General features: G+C 41.4%; 1 protein-coding gene across 2 annotated transcripts in view; it reads right to left on the bottom strand.

Annotated features, from left to right (window-relative positions):
* Nucleotides 1-10,671: 10,671 nt before the first annotated feature.
* The window catches only part of ndc1 (NDC1 transmembrane nucleoporin), a 30,252-nt gene continuing 19,992 nt past the window's right edge, over nucleotides 10,672-20,931 (bottom strand). For both annotated transcript variants that reach the window (XM_073063351.1, XM_073063352.1), the window contains 4 exons: nucleotides 17,683-17,746; nucleotides 13,609-13,709; nucleotides 11,251-11,411; nucleotides 10,672-11,069 (listed from right to left, as the gene is read on the bottom strand). In XM_073063351.1, coding sequence (XP_072919452.1) covers nucleotides 11,006-11,069; nucleotides 11,251-11,411; nucleotides 13,609-13,709; nucleotides 17,683-17,746 — 390 coding nt within the window. In that variant the 3' untranslated portion in view covers nucleotides 10,672-11,005. The remainder of the gene's footprint in view (nucleotides 11,070-11,250; nucleotides 11,412-13,608; nucleotides 13,710-17,682; nucleotides 17,747-20,931) is intronic.

Here is a 20,931-nt window from a genome sequence, read left to right as displayed (position 1 = left end):
TCTTGTTTTTTTCTGGTGGTTTTGGAGCTCCTTTCCGGGGAACGTGCTAGATGGTAGTGCGTTATTAATACGCAGCAGTCTCTCTGGACTCTGGATTGGGGATTGCCAAACGTTATGTGGATTTTCTGGTGTTGTCTGCTTTGTCATATGCTTTTGTGATATCATTCTGGGGGAACGTTGTCTCATTTTTTAACTGCATTGCATTTGTGGTTTCTAAATGACAATAAACTGAATCTGAATCTGAATTGCTAGTATGTCCTTCCTTAGCTAGGGAGGCTAGACCAGTACAAGAATGGTTCTTAAAAAAAACTGAAGTAAGTTATGTCCACTCATATATTTATACCCTTTGTGCTGACCTTTAAACTTCGCCCTTCATTGCCCTCCATTTTTCTTTCATCCATGTGCCTCAGAGTCTCTTAAATGTCCCTAATCATGCATTTGCCTCTACCAACACCCCTGGCAATGCATTCCACTCACTTATCACTGAGTAAGAATGATACCCCTGACATCCACAACCTCAATATTTTCCTCCAGTCACCTTAAAGTTATGCCTTCTCATATTAGTTAAGGGTCCTTGATCTGAAAGACTGACATTTACTTGACCTGCCGAGTAGCTTCAATATTTCCTGTTTCTGATTCTGAATTCCAGCATCTGCAGTTTTTTTGCTCCAACTGCTAGTTATCATCAGGCTACTTGTAGTATGTAAGTCACTATCTATTACCTGTTCCTAGTCATACTCTGTGTGATACTCTGGCTCCAACTAGAGATGCAGTCATTTATTCTTTATGTCATTCTTATGATTGCAAGGCAATTCTGAATATTAAGAACACCAAGTACTGCGTCTACCTCAATGGCAAGTTGTTGAATAGCAGATGAGCTCTATAGCATGGGCTTGTAGTGCATTGTGTTGTCACCTAGGGGAGACACAATCAGAAGCGGTGTGCAACCAAGCAAAAGACAGGAAAGCACGCTGGTATTCAAGTGAGACTAAAGGCAACACCCTTCAGGCCATCTGTCTCGTTGACTCTGCTTTCAAATGTTCGATCACCAGAAAATACATTAGATTACATGTGTCTGAGACTAAATCAGTGTGAGATGAAGGATAGCTCCTTCTGATGGATATGTGCCTCCACAACCATCCTTGAAGCAGTTATCCAGCCAGACTCTGCTGGGGGTAATCTATTGTGTCCGGTGCCCCCGGTATGACCTCCTCTACATTGGTGAGACCCGTCGTAAACTGGGGGACTGCTTCGGTGATCACCTCTCCTCCATCGGCCAGAAGTACAACTTCCTGGTAACCAAACATTTTAATTCTGATTCCCATTCCCATTCTGACATGTCAGTCCATGGTCTCCTCTTGTGCCAAGACAAGGCCACCCTCAGGGAGGAGAAGCAATGCTTTATATTCTATCTGGGTAGCCTCCAACCTGATGGCATGAATATTGATTTCTCCTTCTGTTTAAAAAAATCCCTGCTCTGGCCTCTTAACTATTCTCACCTGCCTATCACCTCCCACTGGGTCCCTTCCTCCTTCCCTTTCTCCTATCATACATTCTCCTCTCCTATCAGATTCTTTCCTCTCCAGCTCTTTGTCTTTCCTACCTACCTGGCTTCATCTACCACCCTCTAGCTAGCCTCCTTCCCCTCCCCCCATCTTTATATTCTGGTGTCATCCCCCTTCCTTTCCAGTCCTGAAGAAGGGTCTTGGCCCAAAATGTTGACTGTTTATTCATTTCCATAGAAGCTGCCTGACCTGTTGAGTTCCTCCAGCATTGTGTGTGTGTAGCTGCTAGCAGGTTTCACCACTTTTCAAGCCAGCAAAATTCCCATGATCTCTGGCAAGACCTGCAATAGAGGTATGTACATCTACATTAACAAGAACTGAAGCATGAATGCTTCAGTAGTGATGACCCACTGTTCGCCTGTGGTAGAGTTCTTATCATGAAGTGCAAGCCCTTCTGTTTACCGAGGGAGTTCATTGCGATTGTGATTGTGGCTGTATTCATCCAACCACATGCCAATGTGGGGGAAGCTTTTCATGAGCTCTATAGTGCCATCAGTGACGTGCAAACCGCACACTTGGAAGGTTTTATTGTTGGCGACTTCAACCATGCCTGCCTAAATTCCACCCGCATGTTGACTTTGCTAGAGGTGATAGCACGTTAGACCTGGTTTATGGCAACATCCCTGGTGCTTACAAAGCTGCTACTTCTCCCCACTTGGATTCTCTGCCCACTTACCTGCTATGCTAACTCCCACATTCTGCCCACTGATGAAACAGTTCAAACCAGTTCAAAGGGAGATGAAGACCTGGCCAGAAGGAGCAGCCTCGGTGTTGCAGGATTGTTTTGAAAACATGGAATGGGATACGTTCAGGGAGGCAGTTACCTATGACCATCACATTAACATTGAAGAACATGCGTGATTTGTGACTGACTACATAGAAATACACTGAGGATGATCATTAAACACGTCTATGTGAGGGCAAATCGGAAGCCGTGGTTGTTGGCAGAGGACTGAGTATTGCTGAGAGATTGCGATGCTGCCTTCAGATCAGGGGATAAGGCAACTCTCAGGTTATCAAGAGCCACATGTTCCCATGCCAAGGCAAAGACAGGATTATTCGCAGAGAATATACAGCCATTTCTGTGACACCAGAGACAGGAGGTGCATGTGGCAGGGCATTCAGAGCATAACGGACTGCAAGTCCACCCTGTGTGTCATCAACAGCATCTCTTCCCGTTAGGCTGAATGTCTTTTATGCTCAGTTTGATGCACATAACGGTGTGCTGCCGAGGAAGGCCACCCCCTCCCCCCGAGGTGCAGGTACTGTGTCTGGCTGCACTGATGTGAGGAAGACCCTAGCCAGGATCAACCCATGCAAAGCTGCAGGACCTGATAACATACCTGGCCGGGTGCTGAGGGGTCGTGCAGCCCAGTTAACTGAGGTTCTAACAGACATCTTCAAAATCTCTCTGGAACGGTCCCCTCAGGCTACAAGGCAGACACCATCACTCCAGTGCCCAAGAGTGCAACAGTAACCAGCTGCAACGACTACCATTGCCATCCAATGGCACTGACCTCAACAATAATTTAGTGTTTTGAATGGCTGGTTATTGATCAAATTAATCCCATCTTCCTGCTGCCTTGGACCCTTTTCAGTGTGCTTATTGCTCAAATCAGTCCACCAATAATGCCTTATTCTCTGCACTCCTCTCTGTCCTGTGCCACCTGGAAAGAGGTGCCTCATGCTGTTTATTGACTTCAGATTGGCATTCAGTATGACCGTACCTCTGAGCTGATGGGTCAACTGTCCTCGATGAGTCGTAATACCTCACTAAGTGGAGCTTGGACTTCTTAATAGAAATGGAACCGTCAGTTGGTGTTGGCAGAAACATCTCCAATCTCTTTGCCCCCTACCATCAGGCAGGAGGTAGTGTAGCATTAGGAGAACTGTTAGGATGGGAAACATCTTCCCTTAGGTCGTAAGACTACTGAACTCCCTGCCACCACCGAGGCCTCATCATATATGAAGGGCCAGTAGCATTATACTGTTTGCTTTTTAAACTGGTTTCATATATGCACCTTATTATTTGTGGTAATATTACATTATGCATTATGTGAGTTATATGTACAGTGTTGTGCACCTTGGTCTGGGGGAATGTCGTTTTGTTTGGTGGTTACATGTGTACAGTTGAACGATGATAAACTTGAACTTATTCTCATAACACATGCTCTCTATTACAGGGAGTATTCTGGTAAATCTCCTCTGCAACCTCTTTAAATCTTCTGCATCTTTCCCATAATGAGGTGAACAGAAATAACAATATAACAATTATGGTCTAGCCAATGTTTTATAGAGCTGCAACATTTTCTCATGGCTCTTGAACTCAGTCTCCTGACTAATAAAGGCAAATACACCATATGCCTTCTTAACCACTCTATCAACCTGTGCAGCAACTTTGAGGGATCCATGGACATAAACCCCAAGATCCTTCTGTTCCTCCACACATGAAGAACACTGCCTTAACTTTGCACTCTCCTTGCAAATTCAACCTTCCAGAATAGATCTTTGTGGAACACTAGCTCCTGTCCCTGTTCAAGGCTATGCTAAAAGGTCAAGGAGCTGTGGTCACCGTCTCTGAAATGTTCACCCACTGAAAGATTTGATGCATGACCATGTTCAATGCCTTGTCTAAATTGGGTATGGCTTCTCCTCTAGTCGGCCTGTCTACATAGTGTCATGAATCCTTCCTGGACATTGACAACAACCCAATTATTTTTGTAACTTTCCAAAATCTGCCTCCTGATGTGCTCATCAGTGTTGGACCAGAAGTGTTTGGAAATAGGCCTATAGAATACTTCCAATACAGCGATTTCTCCCTTCTTTTTGCTGACTTCCATTCACACTGACTCAGTAGACTATGACTCCATGATATCCTTCCTTTCTGCAGCTGAGATACTATCCCTGATTAGCCTTGTCATTCGACCCCCACCACCTCTTTTACCCCCTCCTTTTCCCTTTTGGAACATCCAGCAGCTATTCCTGCCCTTGTGACAGCTAAGCCTCTGTAATGGCTTGACCATAACACTTCCATGCTCCAACTGCATCATCCTTGTTCCTGATACTTCTTGCATTGAAGTAGGCACATTTCAGTCCTTTAAGACATTGAAGCAGAATTAGACCATTCAGGTTTCTCCAGCATTCAATCAAACCTAATGCACTATATCCTCTCATTCCCATTCTCCTGCCTCCTCCCTGTAACCTTTGACACCCTTACTAATCAAGAACTTAACAACTTCTGCTTTAAATATGACTGATGACTTGGCCCCTACCAAGGCCATCTGTTGAAATGAATTCCAGATTCACAACCTTCTAGCTAAAGAAATTCCTTCACATCTCTCTCTTAAAGGTAAGTCTTTGTTTTCTGAGGCAATGCCCTTTGGTCAGATACTCCCACTATAGGAACTATCCTCTCCATGTCCACTCTATTTAGGCCTTTCAATAGGTTTTAATAAGATCCCACCACATTCCTCTAAATTCCAGCGAGTAGAGTCATCAAACGCTCCTCATATGTTAACCCTTTCATTCCCAGGAACCTCTTCTCGACCCGCTCCACTGCCAGGGCCTCAAAATGCCAAATGCAGCCTTATAAAGTCTCAGCATCCATTGGATTGTATTTATGCCTAATCCCCTGCCTATCCCTGTATACATTGCATCCATCCTGACATACAATTCTGGTTCCCAACTCCCTGCCAACTTAGTTCAACCCTTCCCAACAGCTCTAGCAAACCTGCCCGCAAGGACATTGGTCCCTCTCGAGTTTAGGTGTAACCCATCTTTTTGTATAAGTCATACCTTTCCCAGAACAGATCCCAATGATCCACAAATATATGTCAAACCTTATCCCTGCACCAATTCTTCAGCCAAACATTTATCTTCCATATTATCCTACATTTACCTTCATGTCCAGAGATTACTACCCTTGAGTGTCTGCTTTTTTAGCTTCTTACCTAGATCCCTATATTCCCTCTTCAGGACCTCATCATCTTTCTATGTCATCAGTACCAATGCGTACAACAAATTCTGACTGCTCATCCTCCCCCTTTAGAATGCTGTGGACTTGATCTAAGACACCCCTAACCCTAGTACATGGGAGGCGACATACCATCTGTGAGTCTCTTTCACACCCACAGAATCTCCCAAATGTTTTCCTAACCACTGAATCCCCTATAACCACTACTTTTCTCTTCTCACCCCTTTCCATCTGAGCCACAGAGCCAGAGACCTGGTTTCTGTGACTTTCCCCTAGTAGCTTCCAACCCCCAACAGTATCCCAAGTTGTATTCTTATTATTGAGGGGCATGGTCACAGGGGTACTCTGCACTGTCTGCCTATTCCCTTTCCCTGTACATCAATGCTACTGAGGTCAAGAGGGCTGATAGCTTTAATTTTCTAGGAGAGAACATCACCTGTCCTAGTCCAACCATGGACATAGAAGATCACCAACAGCTCTACTTCCTCAGGAGGCAGAAGAAATCTGACATGCCCCCTGTTAACCCCCAATTTTATCCTGTCTGGATTCATCACAGCTTGGAATGGCAACAGTTCTGCCCATGACTGCAAGAAAGTGCAGTGGTGGGCACAGCTCAGTACATCAGAGACTAGCCTTCCCAGCACTGACTGTCTCTACCTCTGGCTGTCCTGTACTCCGCAATACTAAAAGCAGCAGCCTGTGACCTGAACAGATCAGAAACATTAGCCTATGACCTGAACAGCAAGATCAGAAACAGCTGGTCTAAAATTCAAAGTCTTCATGGGCATTATGAAATTGTCAGATTTGATAGGAGTACAAGAAGCACAAACTACTTTAAATTTTACTCACTGTCTGCTTCTTGGCATTTGAAGGGATTATTCCTAGGAACCCAACCACACATCACACTTACCTGCCTAGCAGCAATCCATAAAGTCAGAGTGTTATTAAGTCGAAGCAGAATATCCTGGACAATTGAATAAAGAACATTTAATAATCATCAGCTTTCCTATTACTGGCCTTTTTGAGGCTTCAATTTATGTCTCTACACACCCACTCCCACCCCACCCAGTTAGTTATTGCGGTTGAGAATCATCTGGGCTGGGAAGAAGACAAGAAAAGTTTCCACTGCAGATGGTGATGACGGTGAATTTAATCAGGTAAAGATGGCACCTGCGTACAACACTCCCTTGGTTGACAACTTCTGAATAAAATGATAAGATATAGGAGCATTCAACCATGGCTGATCCATTTCTTCCAGTCATCCCACTCCCTTTGATGCCCTGGCTAATCAAGAACCTATCTATGTCTACCTTAATTTCACCCAGTGACTGGGCCTCCACAGCAGCTCATGGCAACAAATTCCAGATTTACCATCCTTTAACTAATTTCTCCGTATCTCTGTTCCAAATGGATGTCCTTCAATCCTGAAGTCATGCCCTCTTGTCCTAGACTCCCCAACCCTGGGAAATAACTTTGCCGTATCTAATCTGTTCAGGCCTTTTAACATTCAATGTTTCTGTGAGATCCCCCCTCATTTTCCTGAACTCCAGAGAATACAGCCCAAGACCTGCCCAATGTTCCTCATATGGTAACCCTTTCATTCTTGGAATCATTATCATGAATCTTCTCTGAACCCTCTCCAATGTCAGTATATCCTTTCTAAAATAAGACCAAAACTGCACACAATACTCCAAGTATGGTCTCACAAGTGTCTTATAGAGCCTCAACATCACATCCCTGCTCTTATATTCTATACCTTTAGAAATGAATGCCAACATTGCATTCGCCTTCTTCACAAACTCAACCTGGAGAGTATCTCAACCTTTAGAGTATCTTGCACAAGGACTCGCAGGTCCCTTTACATCTCTATGTTTTGAATTCTTTCCCCATATAAATAAGTCTGCCCATTTATTTCTTCCACCAAAGTGCATGACCATCCACTTTCCAACATTGTATTTCATTTGCCACTTCTTTGCCCATTCCCCTAACCTATCCAAGTCTCTGTTTCCTCAACACTACCTTTTCCTCCACCTTTGTATCATTGGCAAATTTAGCCACAAATCCATTAATCCCATAGTCCAAATCATTGACATACATTGTAAAAAGTAGCGGTCCCAACACCGACCCCTGTGAAACTCCACTGGTAACTGGCAGCCAGCCAGAATAGGATCCCTTTATTCCCACTCTGTTTTCTGCCCATTAACCAATTCTCCACCCATGCCATTAACTTCCCTGTGATTCCATGGGCTCTTATCTTGCTAAGCAGCCTCCTGTGTGGCACCTTGTCAAAGGCCTTCTGAAAATCTAAGTACACCACATCCACTATGACCACAATACTATTTATTTCACTTCTTTTACACCTGTAAAGGGTTCTTGAATGCATTTCTGGAACTGCTGGAGCCTACGATTTGCAGTTTGGATGATCCAGTGCTTTACTGTCTCCGAGAGACAGTAATTGCAAGCCTCGATTCTTCACCCATTAAATCAATGAGAGAAATTGAAACATCGAGGCAAATGCAGAGGGTGAGCGCCAACTGCCTGCCTTCTGATTGCTGGTGGGATCACTCTGCTACTGGAGAGGGGAGCCAGTGTGGCCTGTTGCAGCACTGAAGATGTACAAAGGATTTCTGTGTTTATTGATATTGATACAGATTTGGATTTAGACTGTGGACTTTCCCCCCCATTTTTGATATTCTATGTTTTCAACTGTTCTTTCTCATTTTTTTGTATGGGGGGGGGAAGTGGGATTTGGGTTCAATGTTCCTGTGGTATTTTGTGCAGGGGGCAGAGGGGTATGTTTGTCAGTGTTCTTGTGTTTTACTAGCTTTTTGTGCAGGGAGAGGGATTTAGGGGTTGACGATCATGTTGCTGTTCTTTTTTGTACAGGGGTGTGGTTGCTGTTTCTCTCTGAACTGACCTACATGGTTTTTCTTGGTTTCATGCCTGTCTGGAGAAGAATCTCGGAGTTGTATACTACATTCACACATTGATAGTAAATGAACTTTTGAAATACAGGGGATGCACAAGGCAGTGCTGGGACTGCAGACCAAGAGCACTACTGTAAATCAACATTGTGCTGTATCAGTCCATTAAAAAGGTAGCTTTGTAGCAGAAATGCTTTCTTCTTTCCTCCCGTCCCCAACCTATAACCATGCTTTGAGATTTGAATCTCACAGATATAAATCATGATGTGGTAGAGTTAGCAAATATTCAGCTTCTGGATTTTAATCTTGCTAAGATTGTTGGGTATGAAGTCTTCGTTCTCTCCTACCTGTAAGATACATCTATGAAATTTATTTAAGGCATTGTTAATAAATTTCTAGTAATATTAGTGTACACTTCAAAACTGTTCTGAACAAAGAACCAAGTTTTCAATTTCAATTAATAAGGCAGCTAGAAAATGGAAATGCTGGTCTTAAGGCTCTATACATCTTCAGATACAATGTAACCCAGAATAAATAAGTGTATGTAGTGGACTTCAGCAAACCAGAAAATGCCAATTCCCTGTTGGTTTAAAGCATAATAACATTAAATCACTTTAACAAAACATACATCAAAAGTTTACTCAGATCCCAAGAATAACAGCTATTAGCATAGTTAAAACAATTGCACTGTTCCAAATATAAAACTGGTAGCCTAGCAGGAGCTTCAGGATAGGCACTAAGAAAACGGGCGGAAAAAGTCCGACCATTTTATTCTGGATAAACTTAATTTTTACAAGCATTTACTTTTCAATGTAGAAATTGATGACCAGGCCATATTCCATGTGAATACAATGGATTCCAGTGAAATGGGACACATCCCGACCAGTGCATTTTGGCCCAATTAAGTAGCTGCCCCAATAACCCAAAGTTTCATGGAAATATCTTAAAAAAGCCAAACTACTGTTTAAAAGAGTAACAAATTTTGTATATAATTGAAATACAGAACAAATTAGTACACTACCAATACTATTACAGTACAAAAAACTATTAGTTCTTAATAGTTATCGATGGAGGAATTCATACAGTGTACGTTGCCCTGTTCTTTTGATTGATTGTAAATGAACAAGATCTGCAGACACCCAATATAAGTAATGGACTGTCTTCTTTGCCGGTATCAAAAATCACCGCTTTTTAATTTGGTATTGGTCAGCCCAAATGAATAACATAACACAAGCATACACAACTGAGGCTATTTAAAAATTGTTTTGCTCTAAGCATGATGTAGTGAATAATGGCCACACAAGTGTGCGTGATTGAAGCTAGTTAGAAACCGTTTGGCAGCAGTGTCCAGTTCCTATTAAGCGGCAGTGTCCCAAATAAATGAAGGAAATTATGGCTATCGTCTTGATTAGTTTTTGTTCCAAGAGTTGTCCCAAATAAGCAGCTGTCCTAATTAACTGATGGCCAATCAACCTGAATCCACTGTATTTGCCAACTAGATTTGCATCCGAAAATTGATAAAAAAGCCTTTGTTTACTGGGATCATATTATGTAACCTAGTTTAGAATACAGATTCGCATACAAAATCTTCTCCAAATACAAATAATCAAAAATATTGCAAACAGTAGATTAGTTTTAAGCAATTAATGTTTTAAGTTGATATCTTTTCATTGATACTAGAAAACAAGCACATTTTAAGTTGCAGAGAAGGGGACGGTTACAAAGAAGTGTATTAGGGCAAAGACCAAGAGAAACTGAATGATACAGATGGTGGTACCAGTTGAGAAGAGGAAGCTGGAGTCTGGTTAATCAGTGCTGATCTGTCTGAAGGAGGTGCATTGAGATAAAGCACTGAAAAATATTTAGCTGGTCAGGCAGCATTCATGGAGAGAGAAAAACATTTAACTATCCAGTAAAACTAATGTTACTGGCCAGTTCTAATACAAATATGGTATTCAGGTCATCTTAAATTTCTATATTCACCTTCACCTGCTCCAGACAGAATAGACAGAAACAGAAACCCCGGCCATTCCATTAAATCTCACTTGGTCTCCATTCAAACCATTCTCTATAACAAACTCTCCAAAGATGCTGAACATTTTCTGTATTTTATGGTTTACTTCCAGATTTGCAACATCAACAGTTGTTTGTTTTCTTTCCCAACATTTATCTTGTAATATAGTCTATTGTAACTTGTATTAGTCAAAGGTTCAGTAAAGTTGATCATTTATTTAGATATGCATAGATACAGATGTCAAAAATGTAGAAACTCAGATACAAGCTTGCTCAATTCCAAACAGCACTTCAAGAAATACATTATTTTTTTACAATCATACACAAAATTTTGTACTGTACAAAAGCAAATTTTCAGCTGAGAAGTCTCTTCCCATGAAATTTTAGGATTTCTCTTAACAGTTTGAAACAAAAATCCTACATTTGTCAGGATATAAAAGGGAACTTTAGAACAGCAAACGGACAATGCTGGTAGTGTGTTATAAAGTTTTGACCCTATGAGCACTAGGACTCGAAGATTTCAATTCATTTCATTCCTTGTATTCCAGAAACTGTTGTAGCCTTTTTCTGTGTTCTGATGATAGTTGGACAGCCCTTAAATTAAGAATATTTAAACATTACACATCATATGAAAAAATAAATTAGCATTAAATGAAATCGAGGGTTTTGTTACTATTTCAGTAAAAGTACTTAACATGGTCAACAGTGGAAGATTCTGAAATTGCACCTTTCAGTATTACAGAGAATAAAGGGCAAATATAAAACACAGACTTACTTTAAATGCTCTCCAAAGGTAGTGGTTATCCTGTAAATTGCAGTTTTCAGGGAAGCACGAAGGGCAAATCTCAAAGTCTTGTAAGAAGAATCTATCAGAGTACCTGTGGATCTTGCTGGCTTGCTAGAGGCATGAGGTAGCTTAAAATGTTTGTCAACAGCCTGTTTAACATAAAATAATAATTTCAGGAAAAATGGAACTTGATTAAACACTGGTACAAGCAGCCTCCGTGTTACGCAGGGGCTGTGTTTCAAGAAAGCAACCTGCATTGCGATTTCTCTAACACAAAATCTTACTATCGAATCGCATGTTCTTAGTGCAGGAGAATACCTTTGAGAGTACCTTTGCTTTCAGTAGTAATGAGTACCACAGCTACTGGTTTGAAGTGAGCCCATTTAAGAGATTTGCTTTAGAAACTGACAAGTGGACAGCAACACACACAACATGGTGGAGGATCACAGCAGGCCAGGTAGTATCTATGGAAAAGAGTAATCAGTTGATATTTCAGGCCAAGACCCTTCAACAGGACTGGGAAAAATGAGGTTAAAGGAAGAAGGTGGGGGGGTGGGGGGGGAAGAGAGGAAGAAGCATAAGGTGGTAGGTGATAGTTGAAACCGGGAGAAGAGGAGGAGGGGTGAAATAAAGAGGGGTGAAGCTGATAGGTAAAAGAGATAAAGGGCTGGAGAAGGGGGAATCTGATAGGAGAGGATAGAAGACATGAAAGAAAGGGAAGGAGCTCAAGAGGGAGATGATAGGCACGTAAGGAGATAAGGTGAGAGAGGGAAATGGGAATGGGAATGGTGAAAGGGGTGGACAATTGCCAGAAGTTCAAGAAATAGATGTTCAAGTGGCCAGCAGCTGTGTTTGGAGAGACTACTTTTAAAATAAAATAGAAAATATTGCTATCAATTGAAAGGATATTTTTTCCTGATCTTAAATATGTCTTTCTCTTAGCTTTATTTCATTTTACAATTCTCAATGCATTCAGAACTGAAAGGTGTAGTAGATTAATGTGTTTTTTTTTCCTCCCACAATATTCTACTATGTCATATAAATTAGTCTAAGACAGCTTTAAAGTAACCCTAAGTGCCTAGTATAAACTGACAGCTGCAATTATTCTAACAGTGGGATGTGACTTAAATGTGCCTAACACGTACAATAGGCTCCACTGCCTGTTGCATATACAGCTTTGCACTGATAATATTGAAACTTTGCTTGCTTCCTAACAAGAACTCTGCAACCTCTAATGTTCTATAGTGGGAGTTTCACTTGTGCTATTGGTGCAAAGCTGTGCTTGCAACAGACACATTTAGTGGAGCCTATTTTGCATGTTAAGCACATTTCAGTCAACATGCGCAGTTCTTTTGTACCTATACTAGTGAAACCTGGTCCTGATTAAAGGGACTTGGTCCAAAATGTCCTGTTTATCCCTCTTCGTAGATGCTGCCTGACCTGCTGAGCTCCTTCAGCATTTTGTGTGTTGCTGTGGTCCAACATCTGCAGTGTTTACTGGCGAAACCTCCTGAGACTAAAGACTGCAGCTTGTCAATTTGAATGCAATATATCTCTGCACCCTATCTCCCCCGTTCCACATGACTGTTGGTTCAAGATCCTTTTGAGGCATCATCTTGTAGTGCGAGGTCCTTATCAATGTATCACAACTTTCATGCTGTCTGACAGTCTTCTTAATTTGTCTAATCACACGCTCTAAGGCAGAGGTTCCAACCTTTTTTATAATGCCATGGACCAATACCATTAAGCAAGGGGTCTGTGGACCCCAGGTTGGGAATCTCTGCTTTAAAGTATTCAGCCAGCACCATTCCAAGCCATTCTTGTCACTTAAGTTATTCACACATCTCACTCAGACAATGGATGAACCCAGAACTCACATAATCAATGCAATTTAAAAGGCAAAAAATATCCGAGTTGCAATTCTAGAAGACAAGCCAAATATATGTACTGACTATATTACGTGGGAAGTGACCTGACAGGTTGCCGAGCCAGGCCATTTGGCAATCAATAAGCTGAAATTGAGTTCTTCTCCAAAGTGAGAGAAGGAAGCATCTCCTTGAGCTGAATTCCAGCTGGACAATGAGGTCCTTAATGGTAGAGATGTACTGCTAATGTACACGAGCCACCAAGTTAATTTCGGGACTCTTCATGTCATGTCGGTTAATTCAATTAGAAAAGGGAAGGGGAAAGCAGATGAACTCTTAAAAGGTGGTGAGGATTGAGGGATGCTAAACATTCCTCATCACTCACAATTTACCATGATAATCTAAACACCACAGGGAAAGTATTTTTAAGTCAGGATTGTAGTGCTTGGCAGAGCCTAGAAAGAAGCTGAAAGATCCTTACCTCCTGGAGAGAGAGCATGGATGACAGAATAGACGACAGCATTGTTTGCACTACACCATATCTGTCCTCTGTAAATGAGGCCGTCACAAGATGAGAAAGGGCTATAAATAAAAAGAGGACAAGTGAAATTAAATTGAAAAATATTAGATCGAATTCGATCAATCCTTACTGGAATGATCTAGTGGAAAAAGTGTTCCATCTAGATTGATGCAGGTCAATTAACATTGAAAGTTTGTCAAAGTACAGAAATTTCTCGCAAGGATTGATGAATGAGGAAAATACTTTTGGTTTATTCTGGAACCTGGAGATTCATATTTATTAAACACTATTTAGATTACATCAGTAACATTTTGATCCCCAGAAATTTAGTCCAATTCACAGCTCTGGCATACTTTGCAGAATTAATGGTAAAGGCCAGTAGGGCAACCCCTTGTTTATTTGAGATTTTAGTCATCCAATATACCACTGATTGATTATAACAGTTAGGTGTAATCAATATAATCAGATCAGCACAATATAAACACTCAGTGGCAAGCAATGGGGTAATATTTAAAATCTTGACTCCCATATACAACCCTATATAATTAATGCCTACGAGATTGTACAGACCTTCAACATGAAAATATATAAACGTTCTTTCATTTCCTGTGGCAGTATTTATGCAGATTCAAAGAATGTGTTATTGCCCCTTTCCAGCACAATGACTTTCAACATTTAGCCAGCTACTTCATCCACTTCTGTGGGAGGGGTGAATAATAGATAATTGAATGGTGAGGCAGGAAAGCACATTCAAAAAGGGTTGTTTGGAGGCAGTAGATTAGTGGAGTTAAAACAGCTGACAGTCCAATTCAGATGGAAGATACAAAGATTAGGAATTCAATGACATCAACAACAGGCGTAGGCTCTGCAATCCCTTGAAGCTGGTACATATTCCACAAATTCCTGGCTAATTTACCTCCAGTCAACCTCTCAACCTTTAACCATGTCCTTTGATTTGTGTGATCTCCATAAGTATATTGTTCTAATTTTGAAAAGGCGTAACAGGGCATCCAGCTGAGAATTGCAAGTGTCTGGGGGAAAAAAATTCTTGTCCTCTATTCTAAATAGTTCTTATCCCGAGTTTGGATTTCTTTAATTAAATTTTCCAGCCTTAAGTAACAATTGTTTAGGATATCAAAATTGTGTACAGTGATCCCTAATTTCCAGCTGCCTGATTTGCTGAGAAGTTCCAGCAGCTTGAGTGCACTGCTTAAGATCTCCAGCATCTGCAGAAACTCTTGTGTTCTTTAATTTTCAGGATTTTGTGGTCGAAATCCACCGATACACTAGTCCAAGTGACAATGTTGTAGAATGAGCACGTGGAGCATCTAATATCACTTCATGTCCTGCATAGCCACCAAGTTTATGCCATGAGTTCTCCTCATACGCCTAAAAGGGACAGACCAGACAGATTGCACACTGCTCCACCTGAGCTATATAACAATTTACTGGGATAAAACTCAGTGATGAAACATCTTTAAAATGCTAAACATTCATTACATCACAGCTCCCCTCATGTTCAAAGGGAATCTATAACACTGCTCACTCCACTATTTATATTCCAATCATATCCAGGTAAAATTTCTGATCATAAACTCAAGAGCTTCTGCAGATGCTGGAATCTTTAGCACCGCACACAAAATGCTGGAGGACCTTAGAAAATCAGGCAGCAACTATGGAGGGGAAAGTCAATGTTTCAGGCCAAGGCCATTCACTAGGACGGGGAAGGATGGGAACCGGAGCCAGAATAAGGTGGGCAAGCAGGATTGAACTAAGAAGCTGGGAGGTGAAGGGTCAAGAGGTAAAGGACAGAAGAAATCTATAGGAGAGGGTAGTGGATCATGGAAGAAAGAAAAGCGGGTGGGGAACCAGAAGGCGGTGACTGGCAGATGGGGGGTGGGGGTAACCAGAATGGGAATGGAAAAAGAGAGAAGGGTAAGGGAGTTTAATTATCAGGTTACAGAAATTAATGTTCAATCCATCAGGTTGGAGGCAACCCAGATGGAATACAAGGTGTTGCTCCCCCAACCTAAGTCTGGTCTCATTGTGGTAGCAGAGGTAGCCATGGACAGACATGATAGATTGGGAAGTCGAATTGAAGTGGGTGGCCATTGAAAGATTCTGCCTGTGGTGGTCTGAGCAAAGCTGCTCAAAGCAGTCTCCAACCTGTGTCTGGTCTCACTGACGTGGAGACCGCACCAGGAGCATCAGCTTCAGCAGAAGACCCAAGACTAGCAGGTGAAATGTTTCCTCATGTGGAAGGACTGTGTAGGCCCTAAATGGCAGTGAGAGAGAAGATCAGTTGTCCCTCCCTCCGGTCTTCTCTGGGCACATATCCCTGTAAACATGACAAGTGCTACACCTCCTCTCTCACTGCAATTTACAGTGATCCCTATGGAAAATGGAAGGGGAAAAGGAAAGATGCGTTTGGTGGATTTGGGAAAAGTTACAGTGAATGATGTGCTGAATATGGAGCCTCTTGGAATGGTAGGCAAGGACAAGGGGAACACTATCCCTGTTACTGTGGCAGAACAGGGTGAGAGCAGATATGGCGGACACAGGAACTGAGAAGGGAACAACATTTTTTTTTGAAATAAGTGTCAGGTTAGGAAGAAGTATAATCATGATAACTAAGAGAGTCAGGAGGTTTGCAAAAGATGTCACTAGATAGTTTGTTTGCTTCTTCCTAACCTCTATTTTACCAGGAATTAAATTTTTACTGCTTTTTAAATATTTTTTATTTTGATTGCAAGTTAATATCCATGGGCTTAGGTTACAAGCATGAAGTCATGAAAAGTTACAGGACGAAAACATGCCTTGCAGCCCACTAAAACCAGACTGACCATTAACCACCCAGTTACACAAATCTAGTTTGGAGGTTAATTTGGACTGTTGTCACCCTCTGTCAACTCCTTAACCCAACAAATCAATGTTATTACCACTGACTCCTATTGCCATGGCTGCAAACACACACAAAACAAAGTCCCTACTTGCTATACAATATGCAAGTTGTCTCTGGAACATATCCCTGCAAAACGCAATGAGATCATGACTGTTCCATTTGATTGCGAATGCAAGCCAACCTATTAAACCTTTCTTGATAGGACAATTTTTCACGTGAACCAGAAGGACTCAATATTGCCTCACAATGATTACATGTAATTTAGAAGCTGAAATTGTGATAAAATTGTGACAGAATGGAGTCATTAAGGGAAGAAAATCTGAAATATTTGACTGAAAGTTGACTTTTCTTGTTGAATTTTCATCACTTTTTGGTTTCTGCTTTTCTCTCCACTCCACCAACTGAAGTGGGCAATGCTACGAATTAGTCAATGATTCCATGGAGAAGTACTGGATAGCTGAAATAAACAGGTGAGTTCCTTTAGGCCACATCTCCTCATTGCCACAGAAATTTGGAATTCTCTGGAAGTTTGACTTTTAGCTATGCCAGTAGATTAAGTGCTAAATATAAGAGCAGAGCTCTGTTATCTTATGATGAAAGGTAGTAAGCACTCACCATTTGGCCTTTAAGCTGCGTCCGCTACAGACAGTCCATGGTGCTATTCTTTAGAATGGAATTGAAGCCAGATTGAAGGTGTGTGTCTGGTAAGTGATTTTTAACACTATTTCAAAATAAGTCTGAATATTTTCAATGTCTATAAATTAAAATGTGCTTCAGTGGATGTGCAAGTCTGTTTACTACTTGAATCCTGTTGAACTTGGGAGTATTCAGGTCCACAGCTACACCTGCAGAACAATTAAATTCTCCCCTTCCTTATTTCCCTACAGCCCTACAAATTATTCTTGCTCACAAGCCCATCAAATCTTCTTTCATCTTTTTGCCATAAATTTACATTAACAGGTGAGGAAATGCGCACAACTATGGGAAGCTGAGAGGCAGCAGCACTAGCAGTTCTGCCACAAGGTTGCTGATCTCAACTGCAATACATTCTTCATGTAAATGGATTAAAAATGTTTCAAATAACATCAGATAATTGGTTGGAAGCAAGCCATATTTCTGACATAAGTAATTACCTTCAAGAGCCCAAATATGTGCTTGACTGTTCGCAAACAAGGCCTGACTTGAAGCTTCCGGAAGCTGGAAAAAAACTGTAATTAAATCTAATCTCTCTTAATTATTAGAAAAAGACGTGCAGTACGTGCAAGATTGACAAGTTAGGCTAGCTGAGATTGTGAAATACTATGCAGTGTCAGTCACTCACATGCAAAGCCACTCAGCAGGAGCACATTTGAGCCATTAGTCTGGATTATTTCATAAAAGCTGATTGATTTTCAAAATTGTTCATTCAGTATTTCATTTCAAAATTCCATACATGCATAATGGAAAGAAGCCAAGTTAAAGATCACATGCAAAGTAAGCATTTAAGTTCTGAACACAACTTACTTTTTAAAATATGATGTAATGCAGAAATTTCTCAAGTGATAATAAGTTACAAATGAATAAAAGCTCTCTGATACTTTGTTGTTGGCTTTATTTAACAATGCCACTTGCAGTAGTCAACTGCAGATAAAACTTTGAAATTAAATAGAGGCGAATTAATGTTGCTCGAAAAAGTTGAATAAATGACTGCCTCAGCTATCTGCCTCATGATATCTGTATCGAATCAATAACAAATCTTTGAACACTGTTAATTATATTTAAGAGTACATCTTGTTCTCCTAAAATGGAGTTCAGTAACTCCGGCAAATCGGAAACGTGGAGATTTTGTATGGATTTTTTTTGCATCTTTATTTACTTGGTAGATGGACACAGAGACTAAAGAAGTGAGGTCATGGACTATGTACAGATTACAGAGGAGGTGGTGGTTGCTGATGAGGCAAATCCCCAGGGCTTGACAATCCCTCGAACCGTAAGAAGCTAGTGCAGAAATTACAAGGGACCAGGCAGAGATATTTACAACATCCTTAGCAATGGGTGAGGTGCCAGAGGATTGTAAGATAGCTAATGTTGTTCCATTGTTTAAGAAAGGGTCTAAAAATAAACTAGGAAATTATAGACTGGTGAGCCTGACATCAGTAGTGGGCAAGTTATTGGAAAGACAGGGACTGATTAGGGACAGTCAACACGGCTTTGTGCATGGTAGGTCGTGTCTTAACAATCTTGAGTTTCTTGAGGAAGTTACCAGGAAAGTTGGAGAAGGCAACACAGTGGATGCTGGATGGAATTTAGCAAGGCCTTTGACATGGGAGGTTGGTCAAAAAAGGTTCAGCTGCTTAGCATCCAGGATGAGGTAGTGAACTGGATGAGCCATCGGCTTTCTGGGAGAAGCCAGTGAGCAATAGCAGATGGTTGTCTCTCTGACAGGATGTCTGTGATTAGTGGTGTGCCAGAAGCATTAGTGCTGGGTCCATTGTTTATCTAATCTACTTCAACCACCTGGATGATAATGTAGTAAACTGGATCAGCAAATATGCGGATGACACCTAGACTGTGGGGTATAGTAGACAGTGACGAAGGCTATCAAAGCTTGCAGTGGGATGTAGACCAGCTGGAAAAATGGGCTGAAAAATGGCAAACAGAATTTAAAGCAGACAAGTGTGAGGTGTTACATTTTGGGAGAATAAAGCAGGGTAGAATTTACAATGAGCTATAGGGCACTGATGAGAGCAGTAGAACTGAGGGATCTAGGAATACAGATTCATAATTCCTTGAAAGTGGTATCAATGGTAGATAGTGTCGTAAAGAGAGCTTTTGGCACACTGGCCTTCAACTTAAAGTATTGAGTACTGGAGTTGTGATGTTATGTTGAAGTTGTACAAGACTTTGGGGAGGTCTAATTTGGAGTACTGCATGCTGCTCTGGTCACCTACCTACAGGAAAGATATCAATAAGATTGAAAGAATGTAGAGAAAATTTACCAGGGTGCTGCTAGGACTTGACCTGAGTTATCAGGAAAGGATGAATAGGTTAGAACTTTATTCCCTGGAGCATAGGAGAATAAGAGAAGATTTGACAGAGGTATATGCAAATAGGCTTTTTCCACTGAGGTTGGGTGCGCCCAAAACTAGAGATCATGAACTAAAGCTGAAAGGTGAAATGTTTAAGGAAAACATGAGTGGGAACTTCTTCACTCAAAGGGTGGCAAGAATGTGGTATGAGTTGTCAGCACAAGTGGTAAATTTGAGCAACACCCAAAATGCTGGAGGAACTCAGCAGGCCAGTCAGCATCTAAGGAAAAAGTGCAGCCGACATTTCGGGCCAAAACCCTTCAGCAGGACTGGAGAAAAAAAGCTGAGGAGTAGATATTACAAGGTGGGGGAGGGCAGAGAGAAATACCAGGTGATAGGTGAAACCTGAAGAGGGAGGGATGAAGTAAAGAGCTGGGAAGTTGATTAGTGAAAGAGACAGAAGGCCATGAAAGAAAGAAAAGGGGGAGAGGAGCACCAGAGGGAGGCGATGGGCGGACAAGGAGCTAAGAGAGGGACAAGGGGATGGGAAATGGTGAAGGTGGGGGCTATTAGCGGAAGGTTGAGAAATCGATGTTCATGCCATCCCCTTTTCCCTCTCTCACCCCATCTCCTTGCCTGCCCATCACCTCCCTCTGGTGCTCCTCACCCCCTTTTTCTTTCTTGCACCTTTCAAATCTACTCCTCAGCTTTTTTTCTCCTGTCCTGCCAAAGGGTTTCGGCCCCAAACATCGACTATACTTTTTTCCCATGGATGCTGCCTGGGCTGCTGAGTTCCTCCAGCATTTTGCGTATGTTGCTCGGATTTCCAGCATCTGCAGATTTTCTCTTGTTTGTGGTAGATTTGGGTTCAATTTAAGAGAAGTTTGGATTGGCACATGGCAATGGTCCGGGTGCAGGTTGATGGGACTAGGCAGGTTAATATGGACTAAATGGGCTGAAGGTCCTGTTATTGTGCTGTAGTATTCTGTGACTGTGGAACAACCATGTGTTAAATATCCTGAATTACAGAAAAATTGCTGCTTTTAAAATAGCAATTCTTTTCAATTACACAGACGTTTCAGATTCATATATCCATGTGTTAGCTGTAAATCCCAGTAAATCTCCAGTGCTATTGCTTATGATTGCATTTGTCTCAATGACAGTTACTTTATTTAACTACTAATTCATTATTCTAAGGCCAGAAATTTGACTCAATTCGGCATTCACATCTATAAAGTCAGAAGCTGATCAGCATCTATCTTCTGAGAAAACTGCCAATGCATGCAAAATTATTTTTATGGATCAAGTCAGCAAACCATAAAATTTCAATTATTTCCAACAGTCCAAAGTTTGTAAATAACTGAAGATTTTGCT

This window comes from Hemitrygon akajei, chromosome 12 (genome assembly GCF_048418815.1).
Source record: "Hemitrygon akajei chromosome 12, sHemAka1.3, whole genome shotgun sequence".
NCBI lineage: Eukaryota > Metazoa > Chordata > Chondrichthyes > Myliobatiformes > Dasyatidae > Hemitrygon > Hemitrygon akajei.
This window is presented reverse-complemented; position numbering and strand designations above follow the sequence as displayed.